Genomic DNA, 21,902 nt, shown 5'->3' on the forward strand with positions numbered 1-21,902 from the left:
GGTAGGTAGGTAGATAGATAGATAGATAGATAGATAGATAGAGGTAGCAACACACACACACACACACACACACACACACACACACACACACACACACACACTTCCGTATTTTTTTTTCTCTCTCTCTCTGAAAAGTAGTGTATTTCCGAAATTATTTTGGCTTTTTTTCCACACCACCATTGAGGTAAAAGTCTAGGCGCGTTTTTTTTTTTTTATAGAGGTTTCCCCATGAGGCATAATCCTCTCTCTGATATTTAGTCCGAAAATTCATCGGAGAATTCATCGGAGCTTTCTGAAATGTGTATGATGAATGAATCCACATACATTTCAATTGCTCTGTCTTGCTTCGTGTCGTGTTCCTGAAGTTCTTCGGCATGTCTGACTGCTTGTTTCCAGTTTTCTGGAGTGACGGCACTTATGGCTTCTGTAACCAGAGGTTTGAGGTCAACCATTTTAAAGCTGTTCCTTTTCGCTATGTAGCACTTCACTTGAGCCCAGATCAGCTCTATGGGATTATATTGGCAGTGGTACGGTAGTAATCTCACGACGCGTTGGCCTGCTTCTATAGCAATTGTATCTGTCACATATCTTTTCGTGTCCGTACGGTAAGTCTTTGTCAGCTCATATAACTCAGCTTTTGACAAAGCATCACTGACTGCAACTCCCTTTTGCATCAGCCAGTTCTTGATGTCGGCTTTTCTCCATGAAGATGTAGGCAATTTCTCCACTTGTCTGCTATGGTACGATGCATTATCCATCACAATGACTGAGTTTGGTGGAATGTAGGGTAGCAGCTGCATACGGAACCATTCTTCAAAAACCGTAGCATTCATCTGATGGTGGTAATCACCATCATTTTTTGCTTGAAACACCAACTCACCATTATTGATGAAACCGTCTGCTGTTCCAGCATGGAGAATAATCAGTCGTGCTCCTTTTCCTGTGGGCGGCTTAACTCCTGTTGCTCCTTGAGATGAAGTATCAGTCGAGCACTTTCCAACTGTGTAGTTTTGGTTCACCCAAGTTTCATCAAGGTAAACAAAGGTGTGGCCGGACTGTTTAAGCTGCCGCATTTCTCTTAAAAATCTTGACCGAGCTGCAGTGACATCAGTTCTTTCCATAAGGAATCTTCGGCCATCAACCTTTGCAAATCTGAATCCTGTTTTGAGCAGGACCTTGCGAAGGGAAGTTTCGCTACCACAGTAGCCGATTTTTTCACTGAGCTCTTCTTTTATTTTGTACACAGTTGGAATTTCTTTCCTCTCATAAAACCCCAAGACAGTTCTTCTCAATACACACTTGTCAAAGTCATCAAAACCTGTAACAGGTTCAGCACGAATCTTCTTCTTTGGTGAGGTGAACGTGGGTTTCTGTGGTGCAGCTTGAGATGAAGAACAAATTCTTCTGACTGTTGATTCGCTTGTCTTGGTGGCCATAGCTGTGCGTGCAACTGCTTTTGAGAGTGGCATTAAATGTGCTCCATTTTCCTTTTCTTCTAAGAAGAACCTGCTTACGTTGTAGATAACAGCCTTAGCTTGGCTGTGAAGGTGGCCATATGGCGAGCTTGAAACAGGAGAACGATCCATAGGGAGACTGTACTTGTCTGAGGGCAGGTCAGTTCTGGCGAGTGTATAATTATAGGTCAGGCGGAGGTATCGGCAAGGCCGCACTCCCCCGCTCATACGCCACATTTAGGAGGGGGGGGGGGAAACCTTTATACAGAAAACTCTCCTTGATTTTTACCTCAGTGGTGGTGTGGAACAAAAGTCATAATAATTTCATAATTAGTTTCGGAAATACACCAGTTTATATAGAAACCGAGAGAGAAAGAGAAAGCCAGAGACACAGGGTAAGGATCATGGAGCGGGGCTGCAGTGGTGGCCGATGGTCGGTGACATGTGGATATGGCTACAGTGGGGGAATCCCCGGTCATCCCGCCTGCCCCACCACAGCGTTCATTTCTCGCTGCGGCTACTTTTACAGTTAGCAGCACTCTGCAGAGCAGACATGTTTATATTGTCTCTGCTGACTTTTATGAACAGAAGAGTTAGGCACATGAGTCCTCGTCTCCTATAAAACAGTGTGTGTGTGTGTGTGTGTGTGTGTGTGTGTGTGTGTGTGTGTGTGTAATATTGAATGTTGCATGTTATTAAAATAAAAGACAAATCCCAGTCGTCAGTACAAAGTAAACGCACTATAATGCTTTCGACTTTGGTGTGTAGAAGGTTTTTGATAATGTAATTACGTTAAAACGTTAATATTCGAATTTGTGTTGTTCTCCTAAACAATATATCATAAAGGGTTTTCCTTTCGAAAAAAAGTGGTGGTAAGACAGTGCAGTTGCGGAGTGAACATAAGGTTCTATATAATATATAATAATGACAAAGAGACAAATGAGGCATTTCAGAAGAGTTTCTGTATTCATGTGGATGTGCTGGGAAGTGTGAGAAACACTATCAGATGGTTTGGTTATATGGAGAAAATGGAGAATGAGAAACTGACTATGAGAGTGTGTGTAACTTACTATCTATCTATCTATATACCTAGGCTGCTTCCCCCATGGAAAGGGAGGTAGCCGAGACAGGACAACACACTCCCCATTTACTCATCCATTCAAAAACATTCATTCGCATCTTAGCCCCAAAGGGGAGAAGGGACAGATCCTCACCGCACCACACCACACATGGGTCAACTGCGCAGTGCAATCAGTGACATCCGCAGCAGGGCCCGACAGCAGAGCTGGTTTACCCCTGCCACATCATAATAGACCCATCCCCTTACTCGCACCTGACCTGACTACCTAATCAGACCAAATGCGGGAGAATATCCCCTCAGGGTTGCATCATCATTTATTCATTCACAATTTCTCTCCATTTATTTCTGTCACTCACAGCCACTCTTCCTTGCTCAACAGACATCCCTCTCGCATCCAGCGCTCTCTTCACACTGTCCATCCATCCAATTTGTGGTCTCCCTCTCAGCCTTACACCTCTCACATCAGATCTAGTTATCTTTTTCACCAATTGCTCCTTATCCATTCTCTCCATATGCCCAAACCATCGCAACAACCTTTGCTCAACTCTACCAGCCATCTCCCGAACAACTCCAGTTCTCCTTCGCACTTCATCATTTCGCACTTGATCCATAAGTGTCACTCCACACATACTGTACTCCTCAGACACCTCATCTCCATTACATTCAAACTTTTCCTCTCTGCTACACCCATACTCCATGTTTCAGCTCCATATAACGCAGTCGGTACCACAACACCCTCATACAGCTTTCTCTTTACATTCATTTTAAGCGAACGACATCTAAACACTTTTTTCATTCCTCCCAGCGCCTTTCCTACTTCATTTATTCTAAACTTCACTTCTGCATCTATTCTTCCATCCATAGCAACATGCGACCCTAAATATTTAAAACACTCCACCTCCTCAAACAACTCACCATTCAAAACTATATTCATCCCCCTACAATCTACCAACCTCGTACACTTCATCACTTTACTCTTATTCTCATTTACTTTCAATTTCCTCCTTTCAGACATCCTTCCAAACTCCTGTACCAACTGTCTCAATCTCTCCTCTGAATCAGCCACCAGTGCAGTATCATCTGCAATCAGCAGCTGCTTACGATTCCACTCTCCACCATTGACATTCACCAGACTCAGACCTCCACCTAAAACACTTGCATTCACCTCACTTACAACACCATCCATATAAAAATTAAACAAGCAAGGCGACATCACACATCCCTGTCGCAGCCCCACTCTCACGGGAAACCACTCACAGCATTTCCCACTCTTACACACGCTCTACTATTTAGATAAAAACTTTTCACCCCTTTTAGTAACCTACGATCAAGTCCATACAATTTCAAAACAGTCCACAAAGCCTCCCTATCAATTCTGTCATACACTTTCTCTAAATCCATGAATGCCCATAACACATCCTTGCCTTTCGCTAAATGCTTTTCAAACACTTGTCTCACAGCAAACACCTGACCCAAGCATCCCCTCCCTCTCCTAAAGCCACACTGCTCATCACCAATTACTCCCTCTGTACCCTCTCTAATTCTCATAATTAACACTCTACCATACACCTTACCTGCAACACTCAAGAGACTTATACCCCTATAGCTAGTACATTCATACTTATCACCCTTGCCTTTATACAACGGGACCACACAAGCACTTGCCCAGTCAACTGGCACCATACCTTTCAGAAAGCACACATTCAACAATCTTACTAACCAGTCAACAATAATTACTCCACCACCCTTCAGGCATTCAACAGCACACCCATCCATACCTGCAGCTTTCCCTGTTTTCATCTCCTTTACTGCCTTCTCCACTTCCTCCTTCGTGATCAAAGAATCATTCAACTCTCCCAACACATTTATTCCTTGCACCCTTCCATCTACCACAATCTCAGCCACCCTTTCCTCCTCTGCATTTAACAATCTTTCAAAATACTCTGCCCATCTCTTCCTTACTGCATCCATCTCAATTAACATCCTTCCATCCTCTGCTTTTATTCGCTTCTCCTTCCCTGACTCTCCCTTTCGCACCCTTTTCACCTCCTTCCAAAACATTTTCTTATTCTGTTGATAATTCTCAGTCAGCCACCTACCCCACCTCTCATCTGCTGCCACTTTAGCATCACGCACAGCTCTTCTCGCCCTATTCCTCCATTCCTTATCCCTCTCATATGACACCTCATCCTTCCTCTGCAGCCACACTTCATATGCACGTCTCTTCTCTGCTACAGCCATACTTACTTCCTCGCACCACCATTCATTTCCTTTTCTTACACCACCACCCACACGTCTCACACCACACACCTCTTCTGCATGCCCCACCACAGCACTCTTAAACAACTGCCATTCCTCCTCCACACTGCCATTTTCCTGATCTTTCACTGCATTCCACTCATCTTTCAATTTCTGCTGATACTCTATCATTTTCTCTCTTTTATCCAACTCACTCACTTTCATAACCTCCCTGCCACACCTAACCCTCCTAGCTCTCACCCATCCCATACCTACTCTTAACTTTCCTTCCACCAGATAGTGGTCAGACATACCTCCACCCTCCCCTCTCAGAACTCTCACATCTAACAATCTTCCTATTACATTCCTAGACACAACCACATAGTCCATCAAAGCTCTATCAACAACCCTTCCACCCTCCTGTCTCACCCATGTATACTTATAAATATCTTTCTTCTCAAACAGCGTATATCCAATCATCATCTCTCACTCAACACACATCCCTATCATTCGTTCCCCATTTTCATTTCTTCCAGGCACACCATGCATACCAACTACGCCTTCAACTGCTACATTTCCCACTCTAGCATTCAGATCTCCCATCATTACCACATTCGCATTCACTCCGAAACTCTGCAGACACTCATCAACATCATTCCAGAAAGGCTCCTTCTCTTCTTTATCCCTTTCACTACCAGGCCCATATGCACTCACAAACACCCACAACACACGTTCAAATTTCGCTTTCACCCACATCAATCTCGATGACACCTTCTTCCATTCAATCACACACTGCTGTACTTCCGGACTCACTAACAAGGCCACACCTTCTCTTGCCCTTCCTCTATCAGCACCAGACAATCTTCCAGTCACACTTCCAAACATAGACGCACCCTTCCCTTTCATCTTCGTTTCACTCAAAGCTAACACATCCAACTTTCTTCTCACAAACATTCTCCCAATTTCCTCCCTTTTAGCCTCAATCGTACTACATCCACGCACATTCATAGACCCAATCTTCAGGGTACGGGAATAACTCAATCACCCATCCCTTTCTCTGGCCTGCCATTTTTAGGAACTAAAAAACAGAGGAGGGGGTCGCTAGTCCCCTCACCCCGCCCCTTTTAGTCGCCTTTTACGACACACAGTGAATACGGTGGCAGTATTTTTCCTAACACGACCTGGCCGCAGAGTAGTAGTACCACTCCATAGTGAGGCCAGATTGTGTCGCCCCCGCCACAGGGGAAGAAAACGAGGGACCGGGAGACCAAAGATGGGGTGGTGGCAATGAAGCATGTGTGTGTTCTTACCTAATTGCATCTTTACAAGAATGAGTCAAACTCGAACTGTCCCGCGTATTAAACCAGTTTTATCATCACATATCCTTTAATTTATGAATAGTTTTGGCACACACTATTTCATTCGGTAGTGCATTACACTGATCAGTTACCATATTTGGTAAACTGAATTTCCTTACGTCTTTATCGCCTCTCTTTTTATGTAATTTTTTGCAGTGTCCTCTTGCTGATACTTCCCCATAGGTTACATTTCCATCTATGTTTATATTCTCTTTCCTTGAGTTGGATTTATATAGCATAGTCATGTTTCCTCTTTGTTCTCTCCTTTAGTGTTGGTAGATACAGTTTTTCTAGTCTTCGAAGCTTAGATCTCTTAAGCTTGATACCCATCTTGTAGCTGCCTTTTGTACTTTTTAAACCTTATTTATGTGTTTTTTGAGATGAGGATTCCAAACTACTGATGCATACTCCAGGGTGGTCTGATGAATGATGTTATCTTTCTCAGCATGTCTTCATTCATATATGTGAATGCTATTCTCATATTAGCAAGCAGTGTATACATGATGCGTACCTTGTCACTGATGTGGTCAGCAGGAGATAGTCTGTTATTGATATTCACTCCTAGGTCACTCTTCCTAACTTATAATCCCAATCTGGTCTTTTTTCACTTTTACCAAATTTCATTACACGGTACTTGTCCATGTTAAATTCCATTTGCCATTTATTACTCCGTTCAAGATGTTTATTTAATTATTCTTTTAACTCTCTGCAAGAATTTGTGTTAGCAATTTTCCTTTGTGTGTGTGTGTGTGTGTGTGTGTGTGTGTGTGTGTGTGTGTGTGTGTGTGTGTGTGTGTGTGTGTGTGTGTGTGTGTGTGTGTGTGTGTGTGTGTGTGTGTGTGTTCAAGCATCAGTTGTCTTCTCTGATTTAACTACCGTCCTTATCACGAATGAACGCTATCATGATTCATCACTAAGAAGACTCTCATTCCCTCCCAAAGATGGGGTGATGTACCTAGGATCCAGAAACAACACAAAACAGTGCACGAGTGCGGGATGACTTTCAACAGCTTGCCCAGTAAAGTGGAATAGTCACTCATTCACGTATAATTCGCCTCCAAAATCCCAGCTATGTCTCACATGTTTAACCTGCATATGTTTTATTTTCTTCATACAACAGACCGATAGTGAGTTCGCTGAGCATCTCGATAAAAGAAAAAAAAAAGTTTCCAAACACCTGTTGTGTGCTCCGTGCATACTTGACCCAATCAACTGGATTCCCTGTTAGTTCCCTAGCCACATTAATTTCAGTATGCTGGTTTCTTATACACTCATTTAATAGTTAGTGTGTGTTACTTTATTTCCAAGTTGGTGTTGGTGAGAGAAGCAGACGACCTATTGAATGCCCGGTGGAGTGGTGAGCTTTGTCGAGCCTATCTCTTTCTTCTCCACAACCCTCAACCTCTGCTGGCCTTCGGTGACCGCCACCTCAGAGCCTGGGACTACTACGGCAAGTGAGTGCAAAACTCGATATACATTTCCCAGTGCCCACTGTTCTACTGTAATATCAAATGGTTTACTAAAATCTACATCTTCCGTTTTTTTTAATTTAATGTGTGCCAATAGACACACGATATTACTCAGCTTGTGAAGAAAAGAGCAAACCTACCCATTTTCAAAAAAGCCTTTTTTTCAGGCTTCGTAATTTTGTATGAACTTAGCGAGAATAAAACTAAAAAGGCATCATTACTCTGAAGGAGTTAAAATCAGTCACCCAGTGACCCCTCGAGTTATGATAATCCTGTGCTCCTGCAGGTATGTCGTTGTTGGGTTCAGCCTTGAAGAATTTGAAGATTTTACTCAATCAAAGAAAGGGAGGAAAACTCAGCACATTGTGGGCATTGTGCAGGTGACGTATAAGTGTTCCTGAGAAAAAAATCAATGTAATATCTATATCTATATCTAATCTATCTATGTATATCTTATCTCTCTCTCTCTCTCTCTCTCTCTTCCTATATATATATATATATATATATATATATATATATATATATATATGGTACATCTATCCATCTATTGCCAGACGCCTTAATCTCGTAAGAGGTGGGCACAAACAAATCGCCTCCATGTTGCCTTGTCCCCCGCCACTTCACTGCCCTCCCCCCAACTCACATCCCCCTCCCTTATATACCTCTCCACTCCATCCTTGCATCTCATCCTCGACCTCCCCCTCCCTCCTCTCCTCCACCTCACTTGCAAAACTCACCTTTCTAGTCTCTCGCTCTTCATCCCTCCCAAATGGCCAAACCACCCCTGTGTATTTCTTATAATGTTTTCTATCACATCTACACTACAGTGCTTCTTCACTTCCTCATTTCAGTCTGCCTCTCCATGTAACTTCACATACTCCTCTGAAATAACTAATTTCCACTGCTGTCACTCTTGACTCGAGTCCTCCCAACAAGGTCCAAGATTCACTTCTATACGTTAGAGTTGGTATCACAATACTATCCTGCAGCGGCTTTTTTACTTCCTTGTTCACTTCACTATTTCTTACCACTGCTTCCATAGAACCAGCAACATTTCTTCCTTGTTGTACCCTTTCAAGCACTTAATCCTCCTAACTTGCATCCTTACTCATCACACTGCCCAAGTACTTAAATGCACTCAGATTTTCCATTTCTTCATCATACAACCTCACGGTACATTCAGCAACTTCATTTCTCTCAAAGACCATAACTATACTCTTCCTTATATTCATCTTTTGATTCCGTTTCTTAAATACTCTCCCAAACTCATTCACCAAGCCTTGCAGTTCGCCTTCGTTTTCACTTAACAATACAGTATCATTTGCAAACAACAACACAGGAAGTTTCCAATTGCTGCCCTCTCTCATTTAGGCAGCTCCAACAACCACTGCTCTACCTTGTATCTCTTTTATAGCTCCATTCATTTAAGGATTAAACAATCATGGGAACATGACATATTCCTGTGTCAATCAAACATTCATATAGAAAAATTCACTCAGTTCACTGTCCACACCCACCGCAGCACTAGCATCCTCATACACACACAGAGTCCACCACTTCCTATTTACTCCAAATATGCTATTCTGAATATTTTCCATATTCCTTGTCTATCTACTCTGTCCTGTGCTTTCTCCAAGTTTGCTCAGGCTGCATACAACTTTTTTTCCCTTCTCTAGAAACTTATCCACTAAAGAAATAAGGACGAATATTTTATCTACACAATCCCTTCTCTTCCTAAAACCTCCCTGTTCTCCAACTAAATCCTCTGTTATTTCCCTAAGTTTGTCAGTAAGTATCCTTCCATACACGTTTCCTTTTATGCTAAGAAGACAGATGCCCCTATGATTACCACACCCCGTTTACCTTGTACAGGGGAATAATTATACCTGACTTCCAATTCTCCAGGAGTCTACCGTCCTCCTAGGCCAATCTGCAAATCTTCCATATCCATTCTACTGCTATTTCTCCCCCAAACTTTGTCATTTCGCCACACTCTCCATCAATTCCACAGGCTTTCCCTATGTTGACTTTCTTCATTGCTTCCCCTACTTCCACCAACTTAATATCTTCCCTCCATCTCTTCCCCCTCCTTCTCCCAGCCATTACCCAGCCACATATACTCACATTACTTTCATTTTCTATGTGTAACAGTTCCTTAAATTGGTCTCTCCATCTGTTCACCTTTTCTTCCATCTCCATTATCAATCTACCCCTTTTTTTTTTTTTTTTCACTTTCCCACTAACTTTTTTATCACCCCGTCTAACCCTAGGTACCTACTACTGCAACATTTTCTTACATTACCTCCACTGTAAACTCAAATTCCTTCCAAATTCCTCATCCACTCACTTCTTATTGTCTCTTACCAATCTCTTCACCTCTCTCTTCTCTCTCTACATAACTCCCTTTTCCGTCTTTCCATTGAATGATTGATTGATTGATTGACTGAATATAACTACCAGAGTCATATGCCACCGGACAACAAGGTAAAAGACACCACAAACAAAAAGGGCATTTTCAAAATAAAGCTAATACCCGTTAGTAGGAATAAACACTAATAATAACAAACGTATAAAATATCAGTTACATATAAAAGTGGAAGGAGACCCGCCTCCTGAAAAAAAATGAAAAACATCAGTAAAATTGCCGGCGGCTCCACCAAGATCAATGAATGACAGTACGCACCATCTGACCGTTTATGCCTGCAGAGGAATCTCTGACGTAGGTGTCCCAGACTTGGACATTCGACCAGCAAGTGACGGACGGTAAGGGGAACAAGGCAATCATCACAGTACGATTGAGTTCCACCATTCATCAGGAACCCAAGAGTAAGCCAAGAGTGCCCAATGCGAAGCCTGGCATGAGCCATCTCCAATCGCCGAGGCATGGAGGGGAGAACCCTTGGCACAACCAATCTCTGAAAGATTTCTTTTAGCTTATTATAAGCAACACCGTCCCAATGTCTCTATCAACACGTACAAATCATGTACCACAGGACATCAGAAGCAGGAAGCGAGTAGTCAGCTGGGGGCTGTTGAGAAGATGCAGCTTTAGCTTATGTATCTGCCCTCTCATTGCCCACCACACCAACATGTGCAGGAACCCAGCAGAAGTCCACATGACGGCCACGATGGCCAAGAAGAAAAAGCCACTCTAAATTTGATAAACCCAATGGATGGGATGCATTAAAAGACTCCAGTGCAGAGACAGCATTACAGGAGTTACTAAAAATCACAAAAAAGATTGGGGGAGAGTAAAAATGATTCTAAGAGCATATAAAATCGCAGTCAGTTCCAGAAGGCTACCAGCCCTACCAAAGGAAGGGAAGACAACACAAAGCCTACTCCAGTATCAGGCATAGACCTGTCAGTATAGCCGGAGAGTGGAGGCATGTTCAAAAGAGAGAGAGAGAGAGAGAGAGAGAGAGAGAGAGAGAGAGAGAGAGAGAGAGAGAGAGAGAGAGTCCTTTTTACCAACCACGGACCAACAAAATGTCATACGAGGGAATAGCCAAAAACCCACCCTTGGGATCTGATGTGAACAAACTGCCAGTCTCGGAACAGAGAAGGCTAACATAACAGACCGGACCCTGTAACCAAAGGGCTTTGGGAAACTAGGACAGGTGTCATAAACAGAAGACTGGGAATCCTGAGAGATGATGGCACACAAAGTCCAGAATGTGGTGAAGACAACCCCAACACCTCATCATCAGTGACTGGTGTCACAAATCCAAGGGGAGTATACCAGCATTCACCAAGAAAATTGAAATCGGGGATGACCTGAATGCCCTCGTTGCCAGATGTACACCAGTATGATGCACAGAATTTAACAACTGGAGACGGGCATCTGTGGCAGAGGAGTAGACCTCACACCCATACTCAAGTTTAGGAAGAAGAAGAGACCAATGCAAGACGAGGAGGGTCTGACGGTCAGCACCCCAAGAGGTATGAGTCAAAACCCTCAAAAGACTCAAAGCTGTAAGACAAACTGTCATAACAGACCGAATATGTGGAACCCAGGTTTGTCGTCTATCAAACAGAAGATTGAGAAACCGCGTCTCTTCCACACAGGATATTCTCCAACCATATAGATACAAGTCAGAGTCTGAATGAACCCTCCGGAGATGACAAAAGTGCATAGCCATTGCCTCTGTTAAAAAAAAAAAATGGAAGCCATGAGACTCTGCCAAGTCAGAATTTCTTTTAAGAGCAAGATACATCTTCCTCTCTATCAGAAACATTCTAGATGCGGTGAAGGAAACTGAGAAGTCATCGACATATAGTGAGCCTCGTACACTATCAGGAAGTACACTTATTATGCTCTTGATGGCCACAGCAAAGAGAGTAACACTAAGGATACTCCCCGGTGGTACTCCATCTTCTAGTGCATGGGCATTAGAAAACACTCCTCCCACTTGGACCCTTAAAAAACGGTTAGAAAAAAACGGCTGAATAGAAATAGGCAAGCGCCCACAAAGACCAAACTCATCATGAGAAAGTAAAATGACATGATGCCAGGCAGTGTCATATGCCTTCTCCAGACTGAAGACCGTGACCTGGTGTTGGTTAGTGGAGAAAGCCTCACAGACAGAAGATTCCAAGGAGAGTAGTGCCTCAGAGGTAGATCGCATTTTTTGAAAATCATACTCTCTCTAAAAACCACACAAGTCTAACACTGACCATCTTTTCCAAAACTTTATTTATACAAAAAGCCAGAGAAACAGGCCAATAATTCATCGCCTGTAGGTGGTCCTTACCTGGTTTCGGGATGATGATAACTACAGCAACACCCCAACAAGCCGGAAACTCACAAGAACACCAGATCTTATCAAATAAGGAAAACAAAAATGAAACAAACACATCAGACAGGTGGCGTAAAAAGACACAATATCAGCACAACCAGGAAAGGAATGGTGGCACTGCTCGTACAACAGAGCCACCTGTAGTTCAGAAATAGAAAAGGGAACATTACAAGATTCTCCCCTAGAAGAGGCATAATTGAGACCATGAGGCTCTAGGTACTAACGGTGGCAAGCCGATGGCATATCTACATCCTTTTGTGATGCACTGGCAAAATGATCTTCAAACAATTCTGCAAAAGTAAAAGGATCAGCAAAAGTTCCACCTGCTGCAGATAAAACAGGTGGGGAGGGAGCAGTAAATTTTCCTGAAATTTTCCTTACCCGGTTCCACACCTGAGTGTGGGAAGTCCTCGAACTCATGAAGGAAACATAACCCTTCCAGGATGAACGCCTGACCTCCTTTAAAACCCACCTCATATGAGCTTGTGCCCTCTGATACGCCACCAAATACTGAAGATCCCCATGGTGACAGTGAAGATGAGAGAAGGTGACTCATTTGACTTTCACCGCGGAACTGCAGTCAGAGTTCCATCAAGGAACCAGACATTAGGAATTGGACCCCTCATTCCTGGAATAGATAATAAGGCTGCTGAGTGCAACACGTCAGTGAAATATGACGCCGCCTCAGTAAGACAGCCAATCTCTTTGACAGAAAGGGAAATGGAACTTATTCTCATGAAACGTGGCCAGTCAACCTTAACTAGAAGCCAGCTAGGAAGACGAAGCTGAGGTCCACCTGAACTAGCAATTACAAGTAACAGAATATGGTCACTGCCATACAGGTCTGGCAACACATCCCAGGTTAAAATCTAAAACAACATCAGATAAACATAAGGACAAATCAATGGCAGTAAAAGTTCTTGCCTGATGATGGAAATAAGTCATCTTATTGAAGTTTCAAATGCCCAACTCCTCATCTTCCACTAAAGAGGCCACCATAACACCCCGAGGGTTGACCTCACTGTTACCCCATAGTGAATGGTGACCACTCATATCTCCTAGTAAGAGAAAGGGAGAAGGAAGGCCATAAATAAGGCGTTCCAGATCCGCTCGTTCAACAGTAGCACTAGGAGGATAATAAAGGCTGCAAACTGTATCCTCCTGACATAAAAACATCTGGACAGCAACAGCCTACAAGGGAGTGGAGATGTTCAAAAGACTATATGGGATATCCTGGTGAAGGAAGAGTGCAGCACCTCCATGATGACCTTGGCTTGGCACAGGATCAAAATAAAAGGTGTGGTAACCAGAAGGACCGGAAGGAACAGCATCAACTACCATAGTCTGCTGGCTGTACATGCAAAGAGGAGTGAACTGAGAAACAAGATTACCAGTTCCTCATAGCTTCCAGTTCCACTAGATTATAGAACCCACAGTGAAGGGATGATGATTAATTAAGTGCGGAACTGTACACCTCCTGACAAGCAAGCGGGTTTGGACTGATGCTTAGGAAGGCCCTTGGGAAAAGACTGCCCAGCACCAGGAATCTACATCCTATGTCAAACACCCATGGGTAAATGTGAGGACAAGGAAGAGGACAGTTTTACAACACTCTTCCTCTGAGGTGGAATAACACTTGGTTGGGAAAGTGGCTTGCAGGTCGCCGTGGGTGATGTTGGACAGCCAGTGCCAACATCAGAAGCCCCATAAGTGTTGAAGGAGCGTCCACAGGACACTGTGAGGATAACATTGTACATTTCAGAACTGAAGCACCAACGGTCTTTTCAACACCTTCTCCAGGTGGGGACCTGACCATAGGTGAACCATCAGCTGCAGCTTCCACCTGGCTACACCCCTCAGCCTCCAGAACAGAGGGAACAGGAGAGTGGTCGACACAAGGTTCAACAACAGAGACCTTAGATGGCTGGTCTTCAGGCTCACAGGACTCTGAAGAGTCAATGACGTTTGCCGGGTCCAGAGGGAGCCTCGAGCATACTGGACAAGGTGGAAGAAGGAGTCACATCAACGTGAACAACTGCCACCACCAGGGAAGTGTGCGAACTGTTAGGCACCGAAGTGGGGGCAGAGACGGTCGGAATAGAGGGTTGGCTAATACCACTCTCACATGCATTACTAATTTCCGGGACAACATTCGGCAAATCACCTGATGGGGTAGTGGTCACTGCTATGGGACGACACAACTTCTTGGACACAGAACGACACACAGGTACTTCAGATAGGACAGAAACATAAATAAATCCCGGCTGGAAGAAGAGAGTATGGGCCATTCTCTTTGCTTCTGGAAACAAAACCTGCTCACGCATGCAAATGCTCAAAATCTCCTTTTCCAGGCAGTATTGAGGACAGGATTATGAAGATACAGCATGAAGACCTCTACATTGATAGCATTTAAGGGGTCCTGGACAGTCACTGGTATGACTTGGTCCACCACAGGAGATGCAGACACCAGAACAGCCTGCCTGTGCATGGTGGCAAAATCTGTTAACATGTTCATACCCCTGACAGTGGAAACACAGCCTTGGGGTGGGCACATACGGCTTCACAGGAAGTGACAACCAAGGCAGCTTCACAGAAGTAGGAAATTTCAACCTGTCGAAAGTCAGAAACAGAGTCGGAGTTGGGGTCAGGACACCATCAGTTTTTTCTGCTGCCACTTGACAGAGATCACACCATAAAAGCTTAGTTGCTCCAATTGCCGTGCCTCTGGGTATCGAAGGAGGTCACGGGAGAAAATAACACCTTTGCATCTGCTAAAAGTAGCATGGTGAGCACAGTCAACTGCAGCAACAGAAACAAAAGTCAGAGCCTGTAAGCAGGAGCTCTATTCTGGGTAGGACACCTCAATAAGGATGCTTCCATCCCCTCGGGAACAGATCTTAGGTTCCCTTCCGCAAGCTGAGACAATGGCACCGTGGAGAAGGAAAATGTCAAAATCCAGTACTGATCCATTTACAGAAGGCTTCATTACCAGACATTTGGAATATTTCTGTGGCACCATATTGTCTGGGCCGAACCCCAGAGCCAAACCAACCCAATGGGACCTCCTCCTAGTCCCATTTGTATGCTGGGGCAGGGAAGGAAAGTCATCAGGGGCCTGGAAATGCTCCAGGGTGGCAATAAGGGAAGCTGAGTCCGAAGAATGGCCGGGAACAGATGCATGGTCATCAACATGATTTTTATTTAACAGAGCCATATATAAACAGATACACTTCATTCCCCCCACCCTTCCACCCACCACGGAGCTCAACAAGGGGAGGTCATATGCCGGGGATAAACACCACTGGTGACTCCAGAGGTAGCGGAAGAATATGTGCAGGTAACCACTGGGGGACCCAGACAAGGGTGACTCCAGGATAATAGGAGCCAGCAGGCCCCCCAGTGCTCATGTGACCCTAGCCAACGCATGACCAGCCAACTGACCTGGTTGGGCCCAACCAGGTGACCCGTCTAGCCAGAATAAGGGAGCAGAGGTGTATTGCTAGCTGCAGGGTACAGTATGCAGCATCACTCAACCCGCAGAACTCAAGTCTCCCAGCATTACGAGATGCCACACACGGCATACACGTGGGGAGGCAACAGTCCTGCCCTAGATGGCAAATGAGCAGGGACTAACATCACCAAGAGGGCTCCTCCAATTGGTATGGACTAACATCACCAACAGGACTCCTCCACCAGTGATGTAGAGAGTGCTTGGTCCATGCGGCCGAAAAGTGCCGAACCTTACAAAGGTAGGAAGGCCTCTAAAGTAGGTGGCACTGGCAACCACACTTCAAGCCCCGCCACCACATCAAGGTGACCCCTCAGCGGGCCCATCTCTCCAATTCCTCCATGCCTTTGTTTCCCATCCACTCAGTATAAAATTTCTTCTCTTGCACCACATCTTGTCTCACCTCCTCATTCCACCATGCTGTTCCTTGCACCCCTTTTCATCTTCTGCCCCCCCCCCCCCCGCTCACTTGGTGAAGAGATTTCTTCTGTCACTATCTTGCATACACCCTTCACCTCCACCGTCTGCTCCAAAGCATATTAACCCAATTGCACATCCACTTCTCACTTTTCTCTGCCTTCTTTCCATCCTCTTGCTACCTTTCTACTCTCCTTGCATGGACTACTTCCTCCTGTCCTTCCATCCTTTTATTCCTCCATTCCACTGAACCATGACTTTCACCATCACCAAGTTTTGGTCAGAAAGTCCACTCTCCCAACCTCTGTATGCTCTTGCATCCATTACACACCTTTTCATTCTGTCATCCACACACACATAATCAACCATTACCTTCCGTTCATATATTTCACCATCTAACCTTCTCGTCACACGAAACATATATCTGGAGATCATTTTTTGCCTAAAGTGGGTGTTGGCTATCACCAACACCTTCCCCTCACAAATGTCCACTAGAGCACTGCAGTTCTCACCCACTTCTGCAGGCACAATTTACTTATCAAGTACTCCGTCCACCTTCACATTCCCTTCTTTTCCATTCATATATTCAATCAAAAACACTCCTTCATTCCTCTCAAACTTTTCCATGCACATTCCACATTTATCCAGAACTCTTCTTTCACCCTGCTTGCATGATGTTGCATTACTGCATTGCCACAAAATCGCCCACGTTTGTATTTCCACTTTTAATCTTATCCACACACTACTTCAACCAACTGATCCACACTCTCTTATATTCTCCTCCCATTCTCCTTCCATCCACCCTCGTTTGTCCTCTCAAACTCACCTATTTCCGCGCATGTACCCTGTTGGGTCGGGTCGTATTCAGATGCCATCATGAATCTGAAGGAAATCCTACTGTGAGTTATGTGTTTTTACATGGGGAATTCAAATATTAGCTTATTCTTTGGATAGGATAACTCTAACCTACATCGTTTTGTATTTCTAAATTACCAGTTCTACCCTACGAAGCCCCTTTATAATATATTAAAAGATATAAAAAATAATTTATATTGACAAAGCCAGATCAGACATACTTATTAACATGTGACCTGCATGCATATCACTGGATATAATTACAAAGATCATTCTCCTGACATCTTGAACTTTGCCAGGTTGCATGAGTCATGTTTTGACTCATTCTTTGACATTAGCCTCCTGCTGGTCTCCTGAGCTCTGATCCTTCCAACCTTCTCTTCCTCTGAGAACTGCTTAGCAGAAGCCTCAGTCACTATTCTTACAACCCTCTCAATGCTTTGTGTGTAGTATGGCCAGTTGAGCACCTCCACGGGGATGCTGATGAAGTTTTTCACCTCGGAGGTGCTTGGAGAGCAGGTAAAAGGTGGTTCTCACACACCTTCTGACCATCTGATCAAGTCACCCAATGTTGGAAGCATCACAACTGATGTTAGGTGTCCTTCCTGTCCTAACAGAGGAGTCCCCCAGTTGTGTGTCTGGGTCCCCATCTACCCTGATGGCCAGGATTCTCTCCACTCCCTCAGTCCTCTCCTTCTGATCCTCAGAGCAGAGCAGTGTTTAGAGGATGGCTTCAATGTGGGCATACCAAGCAGATCTTCTCACAGTTGGCATCACAATGTCCAGCACCTCCTTCCTGTGGGACTTCAGGCATTCCAGCTAAAAGAGGATGTGCCTAGGCCCTTCGATCCAGGAATGCTTGACTTTTACATTGAACCAACATGGATAATACACTCCAATGATGAATTCCACAATGAACTGCAGATTCTTCTTTAACCCGTACAATCCCGCCATCGGCATAGTGCCGACGGTACAAAACGTCTCGAGTAATCCCAGCGACGTGATGGTGCCGACAGCAAAATTCGAGCGCTGTAGCGCATCTCTAACTGCTTCAATCTAGCTAATTTTTAGCTAAGGAGTAGCTTAATGTATTGGCAACATTGTGCACAAGCACCTGTAGCACTGAGTTTGGTTCAGCATGGGTGGGTAACATCAGTGTGCCACTGTCCGTCATAGCGTTAGAATGTCACAGAAGTCACGCCATTTTTCTGCCTCATTGGGCTGAAGGAGGCGGTTGAAACTGTCACATGGACCCTCTGTCCCTGCATTTAGTGATTCTATAGAAGAAGAATACCTGGACGACTCTTCTGGGGAGGAATATGAGCCAGTGGAGAAGGATATTGAGAATGGGGATTCCCCCATTCCCCTCCTCCATTCTCTCTCATCCCGCCCAGCTGGGTGGGAAAACGTAGCTCACGGCTTGGGAAACTGGGCTAGGAACATGATGGACGGCCATCCTGCACTTATTTCTCCTATAAAGAGTACTTTTTTTTGCTTTTCCTTGATTTATATGTCCCTTTGGATTGTTTTATGCAAAAAAAAATTTTCCCGTTTTTGGTCCGGGATTGAGTGGGTATAAAATTCCAAAAATGCCTGGAATGCTACGGGTTAAGTCCGTGCTTTGACATCCAGAGTCTGAGAAGTCTGTTTGCTGTGGTGAGCCAGCGGCTGTGGTTTACTGGTCCTATCTCCAAAAGAGCCAGCCCTTCAGGAAGCACTCCATCCCTGACTGCACAGACAGTTTTTTAGCCATAGTGTTGATCAGTTGCGAGATCTTGAATACCTTTGTCAGGCAGCTTGATCAGGGAGGGCCAACAGAGATCCGGGTGAAGTTTGGATTGATATCAAAGTCTGAGCAGAATAAAGGAGCTTTCCTATTGGCCTGGATAATTTGTTGTCTGACAGAGTAGGGCCGTCAAGGTCAACAATGAGATGATGCAGGGGAAGTTCCCCTATGTGCAGGTTTCACACCAACCAAACCAGCTTTCTCCCCAGGTGCAGCTCCAGCTTCTGCATTACTCCAGCTTTCACACCAGTGTTGACATTTGTTGAGTCTCCTCCAATGGCCCACACGATCTAAATAAACCCCTCTCTTTCAGCCAGGCAAACAGGACCTTAGTAATCTGCTCTGCATGTGACTCCTCTTAAGTTACTTTCTCTGGGGTAAAATGGAACAGATAGTAGCTGCCAAGCTCACTGACAACACTATAGTGTTCTTACTTGATCTTTGCAGGAAAAGACTGGTCACTGCCCTCTCCTTCCATCATCACACTGGTTAGGTCAAACCGTCCATCAAAGATGATGCAGGAGATCTCCCCCCCCCCTCCTCCCTGCACTTCTCCTCAAACTCTTCTCCCAGCTGTCACATCAACTTCTCCTGTGCTCCCTTGACCTTGCTCTTATCAATCGCTTTAATTGTATTGTCTTCTGTGATGATTCTTGCATCAATCAGAGTTGCTGTTGCTATCAGTGCAGTTGGCCTTAGCCCTATGCCATACCTTACACTAGGACGGGGAATGTTTGGAATCTCATCATAGTTTTTCTGTACCTTTGCCAAAGCTGCAGGCTCAGGGTCAGTTTTAGGGAAAAGCTTAACATCAGGGACAAACTTATCTTCAGCACCACTTTTCTCCAGTTCTAGATCCTCATCACCATCTGCCAAAACTCTCTTAACATCTTTCCTGGCTGCCTTCTTTGCCATTGCAGCATTTTCCTTCTAGCTCATTCTCCTTTTCTCTGCTTTCTGTTTCATCCACTGTCTTTCCAATGTCCTCACCTCTCTCTTGTGCTCTCGTAGATCAGAGTCCCCCCCATTTGGTGAGGTCCTTTACTTCCAACCCTTTCTTTCTCTCCCTTGATGGAGGAAAGATCTTTCACAGGAATGTTTTTCTTTCTGCTGAATGAACAGTTAAAGTGGGTTTGGATCACACAACCCTCACAGCCTTCCCCCTCACAACTGGTAATCTGACATTTGCAAGTCAAAATATCAAAAAACTTGTCTAACTTGGCAATGAACCTCTCTTTGGCATCACGTTTGCCCTTCCCAAGAGAAAACTTCAGTGCCTGATTCCAGACCTCCTTGAGCTTGGACACGATGTTCACCTTTTCATTGACGACTGGTGGCTTGAAAAAGGCCTTGCTCCATTGACAAATCAGTCCAGAGTAGATGTCACCCACCAACTTGTCCGCTTGGTAGTTTCACCTGTCATCATCACTGTGCTTCCTCAAGTAGATGCCATACCTCAGGATATCCCTCACAGTTGGCAGTTCAGACATGAACAGCTCCCGCCAAATGCCAGCAAGATTACTCAGATGAGAACTTGATTTTGTCTTTGTTCTGACTTAAGACATTTTCTTAACCGAGTTCACACGGAATGAAAAACAATAACACAACAGGCAAGTAGCCAATATAGACAGAATTTGAAATATTAGCCAAGTAAGTATTACAGAAAACTGTCAAAGTATTCCATTACCAAACCATATGATAATTACAATTAAGTGGAATGGCACATCTTTTTCTTTGAATATTTAGCTACCTTATATATATGAGTTAGAACAATGCTCGATGAGAGAAATCGTGAGCCGTCATGACAGAAAACGTGAGAAGTCATATTCTGGAGTAACTGCAATAGTAAATTAATCAACAATTTAATAATAATAAACTGCAAATTGATGTAGGTTAGGGCTATCAAAATTAAATATTTTCTTCAGATTTGTGTTCTACAGACCAAAATGTTATTTGAACACCCCTCTCCATTGATTTAAAAAAATACAGTGTATGACCTGCCCTAATACTCCATCCATAATCCCACTCGCACACTCTCATCTAGGCATGTAGTCTCGGTTGGTCCACATATGTCCACTTTTGCACCTGGACAATCTCTCTTTCTCATCACATCATTCGCATCCCTTACATTCCATGGTGCAGTCAGTACTCTGTCCTTTGTCCGATGCTTGGTCATCACCTATTAGTCTTTCCTGATTCCGAGGCAACTCGTTTGTGTTATTAGTTAGCTGTGTTCCAGAGAGGGGCACTAACCTTCCACCAACCCTCTTGCTGACACGTAGGGAACACGTGTTGGTTGCTTATAAGGTTACATTCCAACGTAATAAATGATTTCCTGGTTTATAAGATATCATTTGGTTTGTCACTCAGTGTACAGTAGAGTTACCCTAAACAAGGTAGCCTAACATGACACTGAGTGGATGATGGGCACCCCCATGAACCACATTGGGTGCCCCCACCGACCACTTAATAATATTAATAATAATGATAATGATAAACAAATATTTGAATTCTGAAACCGCTGAAGTATTTTTCAAAGAACTCCACATTCGTTATGAAAATACCTTTATCATTATAGAGCTACTACTAAGGGACTTTTGGTATGACACATTTTTTTTTTTTACAGATTTTAACCTGTGACCTTGAGATCAAGGTTAAGGTCATTCATACTATGCAAATCGTGTTTGCTCATGACCCACTACATTTTCACCGAGTTTGGTCAAAATCGACCAAATACTTTCCAATTAAGCACTTTCAGGCATGAAGTGGCCATTTTGATTTTCCTCAGCATCTCAAAAAGTATTTCCTGGATCTCAGTATCAACAATCAGGTGCACTGGTATAATAACCTGGGTATTATGCTGACGACTTCATGCTGGAATATTTGCAAAGCAATCGAGTCAGCAGTTTTTGCTGTGCAGGAGAGCAGAATTTAATA

General features: G+C 44.1%; 2 protein-coding genes across 2 annotated transcripts in view; one reads left to right on the forward strand and one right to left on the reverse strand.

The window, feature by feature from the left end:
* Positions 1–254: 254 nt before the first annotated feature.
* LOC145397274 (uncharacterized) lies at positions 255–1,586 on the reverse strand. The gene has a single exon (XM_080270471.1). The coding sequence runs from the start codon at positions 1,584–1,586 to the stop codon at positions 255–257; it is 1,332 nt and encodes a 443-aa protein (XP_080126597.1).
* A 421-nt stretch (positions 1,587–2,007) lies between these two features.
* LOC145397276 (glutamate receptor-like) overlaps positions 2,008–21,902 on the forward strand; it is a 109,061-nt gene continuing 89,166 nt past the window's right edge. Inside the window, exons 1-3 of the mRNA XM_080270472.1 lie at positions 2,008–2,046; positions 7,440–7,585; positions 7,887–7,980. Coding sequence (XP_080126598.1) covers positions 2,008–2,046; positions 7,440–7,585; positions 7,887–7,980 — 279 coding nt within the window. The remainder of the gene's footprint in view (positions 2,047–7,439; positions 7,586–7,886; positions 7,981–21,902) is intronic.

The sequence above is a fragment of the Coenobita brevimanus genome, chromosome 40 (genome assembly GCF_032717465.1).
Source record: "Coenobita brevimanus isolate Jiangsu-jjx chromosome 40, ASM3271746v2, whole genome shotgun sequence".
NCBI lineage: Eukaryota > Metazoa > Arthropoda > Malacostraca > Decapoda > Coenobitidae > Coenobita > Coenobita brevimanus.

Bases quoted from the DNA above. Each gene is read 5' to 3' on its own strand.
- LOC145397274 (XM_080270471.1), bottom strand. From the start codon at position 1,586: ATGGATCGTTCTCCTGTTTCAAGCTCGCCATATGGCCACCTTCACAGC.